The 14,107-nt window shown below is 47.3% G+C and overlaps 1 protein-coding gene across 1 annotated transcript in view; it reads right to left on the minus strand.

Annotated features, from left to right (window-relative positions):
* Nucleotides 1-10,889: 10,889 nt before the first annotated feature.
* THRA (thyroid hormone receptor alpha) overlaps nucleotides 10,890-14,107 on the minus strand; it is a 115,331-nt gene continuing 112,113 nt past the window's right edge. The window contains exon 9 of the mRNA XM_053363446.1: nucleotides 10,890-13,284. Within this exon, the coding sequence (XP_053219421.1) occupies nucleotides 13,034-13,284 (251 nt within the window). The 3' untranslated portion in view covers nucleotides 10,890-13,033. The remainder of the gene's footprint in view (nucleotides 13,285-14,107) is intronic.

Below are 14,107 nucleotides of genomic sequence, written 5' to 3' on the forward strand. Positions count from 1 at the left end.
TGGCCTGGATCCACGTTCTTCCCAAGTTCGCCTTGTGTGTCCGCCCCCACTCTTCTCCTGAATCGGGAGGGAAGGTATGGTGGAGGTTTGGGGTTAACCAGTTGCCGCGGCTAGAGAGAGGCGACGATTGGAGCTCTATACACAAGGGAGACATTGGCTGCCCCCCGCAAGCCAGAAGTGAATTGTGGTACTTAAAATGGTGGCTGTCCTGTCTCACTTATTTTGCCAGGGGTTAAGTATGGCAAGATGGCGGTTTAAGGGAAAACCATGTGTTTCCATTGGTGTGGCACCCACATATTTTGTCCTACTCCTACCTCTGGTCAAACCAGTTTTTGAAACATTACAGCCTCCCAGCTGAAAGGCCTTGTTACCAGGTGAAAAAGAGGAAGACCATCTACATTACATGCAGCTTTCACACCCTCTTTCAAATCTTTTTGTTTTAAATCCCCTGAAACCGGCCAATCTACCTTCAGCCTGGTTTTTCAATAATGTGAAGCACTTACACATGTCATCAGTATGGAACCCATCTTCCCACCCCCAACCCTAAAATGTGGCGATGCTATTTTGCTTTGGTGAGGGTGGTGGTTTTTTGTTTAGCAAAAAGGGGTTTCTACTGACCTTTTAGGTGTGGGGGCTTTAATGACTAAAATGGTGAATTGGGAGGGGAGGGGGGAAGCCTTGAGAACAATGGCTCCCACGATTTTTACCTGCAAAACAGAAATATCAAGCAAGCTCCACATTCTTCTGTGTTTTGATAGTTAAAGAATAAATATTTTGCCCATCGCTACTCACCATAAATGAGACACAAAAACCAGTTGGGGCTGTGAGGGTTGGCTTTTTTTTTTTTGTCTTTTTTTTAAGGGTAGGTTTGTTTGTTTTTTTTAATCATATATTTATTACATAAATATATAGTAAAATAGACCAGCGACAATTACCATAAAAATATCTTTCTTTAAAATCCTGACCAAAAACACAAAAAAGGGTTTGTTTGTTTGTTTTCCCCGCCCCAGACTTTTCAGGTTTTTTTTTTCTTTTTTCCAAAATCGCACGTCACAGACAAATCGTGATTGTCGTATTTTTTTTTTTTACATCAGCAGCTTCCTGCTACCCAGACACAAAAAAAAAAAAAGAAGAAAGGGGAAGGGAGAGGGAATAAAGATGAGGTGGAGGGAGACACAATTTTCCCCACCAGGTTTTCCCCTCACTCGGACTCCCCCAACCCAACACCCCTTCTGAAACACACTGAAAACCCCATGTCCCAAACGTACATTCACTAATAACTCCCTGCTCACAGTTTCTTTCCCTGCTCTGGACTGTGAGGGGGGAAAACCACAATGCATAGTATATGAGGGGGTGCCCCCTTTAATGGAAACTCACTTCCTCTCCTCCCTAAACCTTCTTGTCTGAATCTGTCATTGCAACTCCTGGAGTTAATATCCTTGCAGAACCAATGAGAATCCGGTAGGGCAGGGGGAGGCGCAGAAAAGATCCGTAGGGTACCATCGGCAGGAACTATATGAGGTATGTACTTGACAAAAGGAATACTGAGAAGTGGTACAGGAAAAGTCTTGTCTCTCCTCCTCCCCCCTTGAATAGGCCTCTGGTGTGGGGAAAACTGGCTCCTAACCCCACAAATTGTCACAGTCGTCAAGTGCCTGGGAGGCAGAGGACATGATGGTGGGGTGTTACTCCCCTGGAGGAGCAAAACCTCCTGCTACAAAGGCCTTGAGCTTCTCAAGACAGGTTGGACATCCATCAGCAGAGATGCAGCCAGGCAGCCGCCAGAGGAGTAGGAGGGCAACCACGCTGTTTGCTGCTTTCCCCTGGCAAGATAGGAAAGGACTGGCATGATGGTATATGAGTGGCACCTGAGGGGGACTGGGTGTTATGAGATGGGATGAACCCTGAGTTCTCTTCCTCCAAGAGTTGGGTTGAGGCACAAGCGCCATCTTGCCCCGGCAGCCATTACGAGATGTTTCGTGATGCCCTCTGTAGGGAGTTTTGGTGCACCGCAGAAACTTCAGAGAACTCCCATTTCGATGGGGGTGCCTTGCATATATCCCTGGTACAAACTCAAAATGTGCAGATTCCACCCATCCCCTTTTAAACTTAAGTATGCAAAAGCTATCTACTTCCCTTTCAGAGGCATTTTTTGAGGGGGAAGGGAGGGGGGGTCACCGATGTCAGCGACACTGGTTGTTCTTACGGAGGGACGTTTGCCTCGCCCAGAGATTGGCCTCAATAGCTAGAGCCAAGGAGATGCCCAGGGTGGAAAGGTTTTCTTTGGCTACCATGCCACTGCCTCAAGACCTGAGTAACCCCCCTGAAGGAGTCTGGGTGTACCTGGCCCCTTTTTTCTCCTTTCTGGGGAACCGCTGGATGAGTTGGCTGGCTTAACTGTGTGTGTGTGGATTGAGTCCGCAAACAAAGTTTGAACTGGGGTCAAGTTGTAGCTCTAGGGATAATCTGAGATTGCTCATTCACATGCAGATCTCCCCCTCTCTTGCCACTGGCAAACAAATGATGAGCTTATATATATATATATATATATATATATATATATATATATATATATATGACATACATACATGCATATATACATACATATATATACATATATGTATGTATATATGCATGTATGTATGTCTTAGGTCAGCATTTCCCAAACTTGTGTCTCCATCTGTTTTTGGACTACAACCCCCATCACCCCTTAGCTAGCAAGACGAGTGGTCAGAGATGATGGGAATTGTAGTCCCAAAACAGCTGGAGACCCAGGTTTGGGAAACGGATGTCTTTCATCTCTCCCCGCCAGAAAAGATGGTGTTAAATCATTCACTCTTCTTTAAATGTTCAAGGGCTTGAGACAGGGCATTCTTAAAGGAAAAGACCTACGGGCCAGGGCAAGTTTGCCAAGTTATTCAAAGCGATGAAGGTAGTCAAACAGGTCATCCAAATGAGTCCAGGCTGCCGAGCAGGTAAAACCCAACTACAGTAGGGTTACGGCACCAGGGGCTATGCAGAAGTCACAAACGTCTGCTTCCACCAGGAGCAGTGCCTCTCGGAGCCTCAAAGGGGTAGAGATCCCCATCAACAGAAGAGGAGAATGAATTAAGGGGAGTCCACTGGGCTAAAAGATGGATGGCTGTTATCTCTTCCCCCTACCCAAACCAAAATTCTTTTTTTGGGGGGGGGGTGTTACGGGCAGCAGTTTGTGCATGTGTGTTGCGTGGCACGAGATCGTGCAAAGTGCACAGGGGGGGTTAACGCTTTGTATGCATAGGGAATCTGCGCATGTTTAGTAACACACGGTTAATAGAACTATATATATATATGTATATGTATATGTATATGTATATATATATACACACACATTATAGGTGCAATCGAGCACATGTGCACACCCCCCCCCAACATAGACATTTGCACCAGGATTCTGCTCCAAGACAGAACGGATGTCGACCATTATTTTCTCAGGGCTCTAAAATCCACACACACCCCGCCCCCGGTGTGGAGTTTCCCAGTTCCTGCAGCTGGATATGCGCAGTGAGTGTTGGGGAGATCAAAATATTACTTTGCAAGGAAACTTCATTATTTGGTATAAGGCAATGAAGAATTAATACCCTGCCCCCTTCTCCCTTCCTGATAATCAGGGGTGTCTTTAGCTGCTTTTGCAGGCTTGTTGACACGAGAGCAAACAGGCTCCCCGTCACGCCTCCATAGACATAGAGATCTTTGCCTAGACGGGCTATATATATAAAATATTTACAAGATTTACAGGATACAGACCAGACTATACACAGCTTGATGTATGAAAGTGCGCCCCTGCTGGCTGGTAAAGGAATAGCATTAAGGCCTCCAGAAAGAAGGGGGATGAGGGGCAGGGGGGGCTGACAGGGTCAAGATGGGATAGAGCTGGAATGGTGAATAGCAAGTGCTTCAGCCCCTCTGACAAGGTGGTAAACAAGTGAGATCAGGTGGAGGAGGTGAGGGGGAAACGACAGGAGTGTTTTAAGAAGAAGTACAGAGGTTGTTTTGATGCTCATACAGAATAGGAAGCAAGCCTTAGGCAAAAAACATACAAACCAGACAACCAGGGACTTGAACACAGAAGCGACTCGCAGTCACCTTTTGAGCACCCTGGAAAACAGACCTCGCTGCCTGTCACAATTGTTCCAAACATACCATCGGAGAAGACCAGAGCCCTGGCACTCGCAACCCCCTGAATGCACACACACACACACACACACACACACTTGGCTGCAGTCAACCCACATGGCAGGAATATGGGATCCAAGGGATGAGGGCACACAGTCCAGGGGCAGAAATCACAGGAGAGATGGGCAACGGAAAGGAGAAACGAGCAAGAGGTATACTTGAATGTGTGCAAACACACACACACACACACACACACACACACACGGTTCCCACAACATAGGGGGGAGAAATGTATGCTAGTCATGTTCATACCCCCAATAGAAAATCAGAATACATATGGAAAATCAGGATACTCTCTCAGCGCGCACACAACCACACACACACACAAGTTGCATACACACGCCACTCCCAAGCTTGGGCATTTATTTACATGCACACACCTCTCAAGTACATGTCCAGATATCTGGCCCATTGCATACAAACGGACACATCTGGGCTCACATAACACACACAGCCATATCCTACCCTCATGTACTTGGGACACACATACACACAGGCATGCCACACAGAGTAATAAAGCTCCCACATGAATAAACAATGCGGATTTGTGCCAATGGATGGCCCTCGTATGGCATTCAAAGCTTGCTCAAGACTCAAGGCCATCTCTGCAGAGCCCCATGGCAGCTGAATGCCCACTCTGCTGCCCTGCCTGGTGAAGTGCTGGTGGCAGCAGGGAAGGCAGCCTTTGGTCTCCTCTGGAGCACTTCCGGAGGGTGCACAACAGATATGAACCTGTACGGAAGCCATTTTTGTTGAACGCAGCCCCCCCCCCATAGAAGGGGGTCATGGGCTGCCTCCTACCAGACCCTAAGGGGAAGCTTACACTCACACACTCTCACACACACTCATTCAGGAAGTGGTGGGTAGAGGGACTTTTCTTCCAAATGGAGGAGGTAGATTGGTGAATAAGTTGATGAAAGAGCAGCTACTTGTCACTTGCTTTTCTGTATACTTGGGTGATTTAGGCTTGACCACAGAAGATGAACCAGGGATCCAAAAAATCTTGATTTGTTACGCTTTCAAGATTGATAACGGAGCAGCAAAACAGCAGAAAGTGCCAAGTCTTCTGATGCAGGCTTTTGGCTGGAATTTCCGCCTGCGTGCAAAAGGCAAAGCAGAAGGGATGTTAATCTCCAGAGTCACAAAACTGAAGGCTGGAGCTGGGAGCACGGCTAGCAAAATGGCAGTTCTGATGCCCAAAGCAAGTTCTGAGCACAGTGTGCATGTGTGTGAGTCCTTACACGGAAACAGTAGTGTTGCTGCTGCATGTAGGGTGGAACAGATGCAATGGACGAGAGGGCATCTGTTACGTTTAATAGCTGCACTGAAGAGTTTTGCTTTGTTTTGGTGGGGTGGGAAAAGCTGTGGCTAAAATTTCCTTTCCTACCCAAGGTCTTTTTGCATGTGGTCACTGTAGTTGCATACTGAAGACAAACCTAAGAGCACTTGTGACTCCCAAAATGCTGCAGATCATTTTTACAAACAACAGCAACAACACTCGTAGCAGGAGCCCTGTGTTTGTTTCTGTGTGTGTGTGTGTGTGTGTGTGTGTGTGTGTGTGTGTGCTTTAAGCAAACACAATGGAAGCAGTAAAGCTCCCATTTCCAGTATGATGAATTGCGGGGAAATGTTTGCAAATGTTACACACTCCTGTTCCCTCTCTAGATGCTGCAAGAGTTATGGCTGGTGGCAAATTTATCAGAGAGTTTAAGGTGGCTTTAAAAGAAGGGTCATTGTTTGGTTTTTGAGGGCATTTGGGTTGGGCCACTTGGAAAAGGACAGTCTGAATTCATTCACTTTCACTTCAGTTGATTAGTCTACCCATTGCACTGATTTTGGGGGGGGGGGGGTTGGAAACGTGGAAAAATAAGAGGAATAGGCTGAAGAGAAATAACTGAGGGAAGGAAGTGTTCTCCCTGCCCTCAGGTCAGTGGTAGCATAAGGGGTTTCCCTGCTTTTGAGTGCAGGGCCTAGAACACTACACGAAACTCTGTAAGTTTCCAAAATGCTGCTCTACACAGGTGCAGATGATCCCTTATGTGTGATTGCACAAAGACCATGGCAGCAAATATTTCTGGAGCAAGAAGTTTTTAGGGATACGGCATAAATGTCAACAGCAGACCCCATATTGGAACATATATTCCTACCCAAGTGAGAGAGAAAAAGGGAATGCCTGCTAACAGGGAGCTTCCTATATGCAAATTTTATCAGTACTTGTATTGAAAATGTTTTAATAATAATAGTAATTCTGCTGCCCAATTAACCAGGCATATCTTTATAGTTGTTTAAACATTACACACACTTCTGTCTCAGGTTAAACGTTAAAAAGTTTTCCACTACAGCCAACATTGGAACAACGTTGTGTGTGTGTGTGTGTGTGTGTGTGTGTGTGTGTGTAAGCAAAATCTCCCATGAACCATGTTCATTTCTCGTTAATCCCCAGCCCAAGGAGCGTTTCACACATGCACGATGTCGACTTGATGCCGAGTGTGTCAGCTCACTCAGGAAAAAGCATCATTCACAAGGGGACATGAATATTCTACTTAGTGGTAACCAATTCACAAAAATGAGCCATCGCTTGATGTCGTAGTCATCAACTGATGAAGATGCATGAGGCCCAAGAAAAGACGTATTTTTTCAACAGACTGGGAGATGAGGCTTCTGGCCATGGTGCTAGAATGGTTTTGAAATGGGACAGGAGTGGGTGGGAGTAATAACCCCCTTTATCAGAATATGTTACAGATAACTTCGTGAAAGCTGCAGCTTTCTTAGCATGTTCTGTCCTTTATCAGGAATGTAAGATCAGGGCCTGGGCTGCCAGCCAATCATCGGAATCTCTGAAGATACTGAAAAATACAGTTGGGGGCTCCATCTGCTACCTTCCCCCATTTCAAAGGAGATGGAAATCCATTTAATATTCCATTCGAAGGCCATTCAATGGGCTAGGGAGACTAGGTTCCAGACCAAATATTTTGAGACATGTGCGAAAATATCTGTTGCACTCCTTAGGCTCTGGGTTTGAAATACTGACCATTACAATAATACAGACTTCATTTAATTTTTGAAGGGTTGCGGATCAGTGGCAGATCTCCATGTAAAACATATGAAGGTTCATCTCCCCATGTTTCCAACGGAAGGATCTCTGGTAGCGAAGACTCCTGCCTGAAGCTTTGGAGAGCCGCTGGTTGCCAGAGTAGATGTGACTAAGCATGAGGAATCTTCGTGTTTTGTTTTTTTCTGGAGGATGCGTGGTAAAACGGAAGGAGGAGGCAGGAGGGTGCGAGTGAGGAAGCATCACCAGTGGAGCATTGGGTGCAATTGATGGAATGATGGGCCCCCGGTTTACGAAGAGAGATCCAGTTCAATGGAAACTGCTGTTGCAGCTCATTCATGACCAGACAGCAGAGCTTTTCTTGCCATCCCATTCATCCCTTTCTGCTGGTAGAGAATTCTGACGGAGGGAGAGAAAGAGGACAGCTCCATGCAGAACTGTGTCGCGGGCTGGGGGATCAGAAGATGCACAGGGAGGAAGGATGCAAAAAGAGCGGGGAGAGGAGAGTCCAGAGTGTTCTAATTCTGCCCCTCTGAAGGATTTCTTGCATAGCAGGAAAACAGCAGATTAAGGAGAAACCATTCATGGAATTCTTGAGCCTTTGAAAGGATGCAATATCAAGGGGAGAGGAAGCTGGGTATAGAGATTCGTGGGTGGGTATGGTTGCATGCGTGTTTTGCACAGCCTTTAAAAACCTGCCAAAGACGCACACTGGCGGCTTCTGGTTGGAACTGAGCCAAATGTTCTCTTATGGAGGAAGGCTGATAGCTCAGGGGCAGAGCGTATGCCTTGCAGGAAGGAGGCCCAACCCCTGTCACCTCCAGCAATAGGACCATGGGTCTTCACCTCTCCCTTCTTTGGCAAGGAAATGGAGTGGGATTTTGATGGGCAATCTGGCCCACGCCCTTGCTGTTGCTGCTCCAGTCATAGTCTGATTTGTGGGGGGGGGGGAACCCAAACTGCTAGGAGACTCTTCACAGATCTGCATTGTGTTTCGCTGGGTACAAAATCTGGATAAGACCTCTCTTGATGCCTTGGGAAGGCTGCCGTTAGTAAGACTAGGCAAGCCTGGATTAGACGGAGCAATGGGCTGACTTTGTATAAGGCAGATTCCTATGTTCATATGATGGATCATTGGTTCCCTGTTCAGAAGCTCCAGAGATACTGTGACTTCCTCCGAAGCGTTTGAGAGAGGATCAGAGCCCAGTAGATCAATCCTATGCATGTTTACTAAGCAGAAAGTCCAGGCAGTTTCAGTGGGACTTAATCCTGGGTAAATTGCATAGGAATGCAGCTTTAATTGCATAATGGTTTTGGGACGGATGGACAGACAGACAGACAGGCGCACACACACACCTACAAACACACGCAGAGCGTCCTTAAGCTCATTGCAAGGTACAGATATTAATGCAAGAAGGGAAGTGTTTTAAGTGCGAAAAGACCTCTGTAATGCTTGCTTATAACAGGCTAGCAGGATTGGTTGTCTGGGGGGTCACGACAGGTTTTTAAAATTAGTGGAGCGGAAATCGGGGAGGAGCAGAATTACTGGGTCTGCAGCAAGAAGGGGCAGAGTTAAGTTATTCATGTGCGCTGGCTGCTTTTCAGTGTCTTTTGTGGACAGGCAAGACTGAGCATGAAGGAATCTAAGCTTCTATTTATAGGGCTGTTCTGTGTATGTGCACACACGGGGGACAGGAAGTTTTATGTCGCAATTTAAGTACAAGGAGAAAACGGCAGGCTAAAAAGTCGACTAACCAGGTTGTGGAGTCCCTCGTCTTTGGATACTTTTCTAATTATTATTGCATGGGCATTAGGCTTTGTGGGTGGTTTGGGCAAGACTGTCCCAGTCTATGTGAGGGACTAGGAGATGTTTTGACTCCCAAGAAGCCGACCACCAGAGGGCCCCCAGCCTGCATTTCAACAGATTAACTCACATCTTCCGGGCCAAGAATTCGGCAACTGCACGCCCCCAAGATAAACCATTTCAATAGACACAGCTGCAATTCCCCTGGGGAGACAGTTGATGGGAATACAACCAGGACTGTGTTTACTCTGCGCTTTAAAAACAAATGGACGTCTAAATCCCACATCGAGAATAGCTGGGTGCTGTGCTAAGAAAAGCCGAATAATTGAGCAAAACTGCATTATGTGTGCTTATTTTGCATAATGTATTCCGCTTCTGCAATGGAGCCTTGTGCTCTCCTACCCTCCTCACGAGAAATTCCACTTAGCCCCACTCCGAGATATTTCGCCAGGTTTTCCAAGCTTATCTTTGCAGCCGTAATCGGCTAGGAATTGGCTTTCTTTCTGAGAACTGGGACTCCTGATGACCTGTGTCCTATGCCAAGTCCCTATGTCTGTATGGACCAGTCGCAGCCCTCTAAGATCACCAGCCATGCTGTGGCGGCAACCTGGAACTCTAAGCTCTATTCAATACCATCGGCTCAGCAGCAACGCGCCCCCCCTCCCCCAAACATATCCCACATCTTTATAGGTGATTAAAACAAAACAAAACAAAACAAAAAGACTACTTTTTTTTCTTCCAACCCCAATTTCGTTTGCGTGATTTTTTCTTTTCTTTTTTTTTCTTTTATGTGAACAGACCCGTACAAAGATTTTATCTTCTTAATTAAAAAAAAAATTATACATACTTATATATATATTTTTTTCTGTATATTAGCTTAAACTGGAGCTGTGTTTCTCCATGCGCCGGCCCCTGAACCTTCAAAACGGTACATCTGACATGCACCCAACCCATCGCGTTTTAAAAAACGTTCCCCACGGCGTCTTGAATGAGGTAAGAGGTAAAGGGTTTTGTTTTTTTCCAACGGAAACCAAGTGACAGAGGAGAGAAAGAAAAGGAAGGGGAAAGTGGGGGGGGGATAAAGAAAAAGATTATCACTCCCCCCCCACTCCCCCAATATTACAGTTGCAAAAAAAAAAAAAAGAGGGGGAGAAAGAGAGAGGGAGGATTGGCTGACAGATTACAAAGAGATGGATGTATCACAGAATTATGTGGCTCAGGCAAGAGTTCTGACCCATTAACAGCATTAAGTGCCAAAATAAGGGGATCACAGTCTGGTTTGCATTAAGGGCAGAAAACAAACAGGAAGAAGAAAGCGGGAAGCTGGTAGTCTTTTTTTTTCCTCCTTAAAAAACAACAACACTTCTCCCAATCTGTAAAGCAACTGGGATCAGCAACTGGAAGTTCCAGGGCTGAATCCGGCCCCCGAAGCTCCAACTGCTGCCCCCTTGCCCCCTGCCAACCCAGAGGCAGGAGAGCTGTGTGAAAGGCCCTGGGGGTGGGGGGTGGCGGCTATGGCAATGGGAACTGGCTGGCAAGTCTGCTTTGAGGAGTGGGAGGGAAGCCTGGCCCTATCACTGCCACGCTCCATCCTCCCTCCTCAAAGCGACGCTCCTTTGAGACTATCTGCTGCCCAGGTCTTCAGAGGACCTGCCCGTTCGCCGAACAACCAGGAATAAACTGAGAAGCTGAATACTAAAATGGAGGAGGAGACAGGAGGAGGAAAGAAGGGTTAAAATGGCAGACAGAGGCAAGACCCAGACTGGAAACCTGAGGCGTTCCTTTTTTGCGTTCCTCGCACCAGCTTGGCCGATTCGGTTTTTCCAAAATGCGCCCAGGTTTCCAGCTGGGCTTCCTCCCACCTGGTTGTTGCCTCCTGAGGTGAAGGGGGCCTGGTTCTGCCCATGGCGTGAAGCGTCGGCTGGCACGACCACCCTGGGTGGTTAGGAGGTATAAGCGCACCAGAAGATGGGGTGACCCAACGTCCCTCTGAAAGGGGGGGAAAGCTGGATTGGATCAGGCAGTGCTATCCCCATGTCCCTGCCCCGGAGAAGCCAGTTTGAAAGGCCTTTCCCCACAGCCCTGCCACCCTTCCCTGGGCATGAATTCACCTGTGCTACAGCAGCCCTGAAGGTTGAAGAGTGTATGGGGTGTGGGACGCTACGGGGCGGGGGAAATCTTTAAGTGGCGGGCAAAAAAACCCAAACACTTGGCACCTTCCCCCGTTCGGTTAGGAGCCCTCCAGATCTGTTAATGCTAGTAGAGTGGCCTGTAGGTGTCTGGGTGGCAGAAGGAATGCTGCTACCTCTGCAGGGATGCCGTCCTTTCTCCTGTATTGATAAGTGCCATTTGCAAAACAAAACAAAACAAAACACCCCCCAAAAAACGACGACGAATAAAGAGAAAGGGGGGGAAAGGACTCAACCCTTACTTGGCTCTCTCGGAGGGCTGAGGAGCCGGGCTCCCGGGCTCGCCGCTTCCCCAGAGAGCAGAGCGCGTAAGGGAGGGCAGCAAGGTTATTATAGTGCAGCAAGAAGTGTACCGCCACGCGGCGCGGGAAAGCGTGTGCAAAAGAAGGAGCAAGGGCCCTTCCGAAGCCCGGTGGGAACGTTGCATGCGGACTTTCAGCTTGGGGAGGGGCAGTGTAAGACTGGGCGGGGCCACGTTAGACCAGTCCACCTTGCCCAACATGGAGGTAGATTGGCTGAAGCCTAGGGCGGGGTGGGGGGGTGAGTTTCAGGGGCAGGGAGGAAGGCAGAGGTCTGTCCTGGACCCCCCCCTCAGCACTGGAACACAAAGCAGGCACCTCTTCGGTTCAGCCCTGCAGTGCGATTCGAAGCAAAATATAATAGATCTCTTATTCAATCACCTGTTTTTCCCACTAGGGGGAGGAGTGGAGAGGGGGAGCCTTTGCCTATTTCCAAAGTGCATTTGTCCTTCCCGTGCGGACCTTAAGCCTCAATTTGGGGTTTCTTTCTTGTCTTTCCTTAATCGCCTGTGTTTTGCCAAACCACCTGCAGCAATGTCCCCTCCCCACCCGACCTCCAATAATTTAATAGGATTTCTCTCTGTCTCTCACTCTCTCTCGGCTCCTTTTCTTAACTTTTTTTAAAAAAATCTTTTATTTCTTTTACAAAAAAAGTGCATTTTATATTTTAGCCTCCTGGGGAGGGTAACTAAATGCTAAGAGTTCTAAAAGAAAAAAAAGAAGAAGAAAAAGAATATAACAACCAAACACACTCTGACGTTTCCTGGGACTGTTATGTGCAAAAGAAACATATATATATTTATATATATTGGTAATCAAGTCCGTTTAAACGAGAGAGGTTTGATCAGGGCAAAAGAAGAGGTGCTGACTCGTTCCAGTGCTGTCAGGGGTGGGGGAACTGCTACTGAATGAGGAGAAGGGCAAAGAGGTGGGGGGTTTTTTTGGGGGGGGGAGTAAAATATGGATTAATTTCCTTAACATTGTGTCAAAAATTTTAAGACAGATGTCTCACCCTGGAAAGACAGCTTTGGGAGAAAAGGGTATTGGAGGAAGAAAGATAAACAGGGGGTGAGTGAGAAACATATTGCCCACTTAATTTTTTGTGTTTGTCTGCCTAGACAAAAAAAAAAAGTATTGGCTGCTGCACAAGTCTACCGTATAACGAAGGTTCTTTTGTTGTTGTTGTTGTATAGTTTCGACCTTTTTTTGGTGGCCCGACCCCCATCCACGATGCCTTGCCTCCCCTTCCATGTGATTCACTGACGCTGACGTGCAATATTTAGAAAAAACAAAACAAAAAAGAAAAATGAAAACAACAAAACAGAACAAAAAAAAAAAGAAAATCTGTTGTGTCCGAGGTGATGAGGTTGGGGGTGGGGGCCCCGCGGCCCAGAAGTCCAGACATCGCCCCAGTCCCAAACTGCCCCATCTCCCCAATTCTCCCACGCCACCCTGTCTGCCCCCCTTCCCCCCCTTAGACTTCCTGATCCTCGAAGACCTCGAGGAAGAGCGGGGGGAAGAGCTCCGTGGGGCATTCCACCTTCATGTGCAGGAAGCGGCTTGCGTGGCAAGCTCCAATCATGCGCAGGTCGGTCACCTTCATGAGGAGCTTGGGCCAGAAGTGGGGAATGTTGTGTTTGCGATAGTTGATGTAGTGTTCAAATGCCAGCAGGTATGTCTCTTGGCATTTCTCAATCTTGTCGACGCAGATCAGCCCGCTGCGGTCTGCAAAGGGGGGAACAGAGATGGCGTGAGAAGGGTGCCCGCGGCGCCAGGCCCAAGCCCTGCCTAGCCCAGCTTCCCACTTCCCCACAGTGGCTCCCGAGATGTTGATGAGAAGCAGCACACAAGCAGAGCATGAGCCCAGCAGCCTCCTCCCACTTGGGATCCCCAGTGCCTGGTATTCAGAGTGCATACGTGCCTCTGACAGCTATGTCGACTTGTCCTCCACGAATGTCACACCCTGGCTAAAGACGTTTGAGCTGCTGGCTCTCATGCCACCTTAGGGTCAATGAGCTCCAGAATTTTAGTGCGCGCTGTGTGCTTGCTTTTGCCTGGCCTGAATCTTCCAGCGTTCGGCTGGGTGGCCCTGAGCTGGAAATTTCCATCCCGGCTCTGGATTCCAGTGTGGCTGCTTACAGGCAACTCAACAGCCAGCTCCTCCAGCCAAATCTCCGGTTAGGAACGCAAGTCCAAGGAAGCCAACCGGGTGCCTTTGTTTCTCAGTTTGATCCTTTTGCATGGTTTTGTACGCCTTGTGGTATTTTAGGCACTGTGACTTGCAGTTATTTTTATTGATCATAGTTTGTAGTTATAAACTGCAATGGTTAAGAGTGAATTTCTGTTTAATTATTATTTGCTGATGTTTCAAGAGTTAATTTTACTGTTCTAATAGATCACCGAGTATTACTTTATTATTCAATAGAAGTTGTTCCATTTTAAAGTTATGTTTTATTATGATTTTGTGGTATTGGATCAGATAATTATAAGGGATGCATTCTCTGTTGTATATTTTGTTGCTGCAAACCACCTTGTTTATAGTAATATA

Source organism: Podarcis raffonei, chromosome 13 (assembly GCF_027172205.1).
Source record: "Podarcis raffonei isolate rPodRaf1 chromosome 13, rPodRaf1.pri, whole genome shotgun sequence".
In the NCBI taxonomy this organism is placed as follows: Eukaryota; Metazoa; Chordata; class Lepidosauria; order Squamata; family Lacertidae; genus Podarcis; species Podarcis raffonei.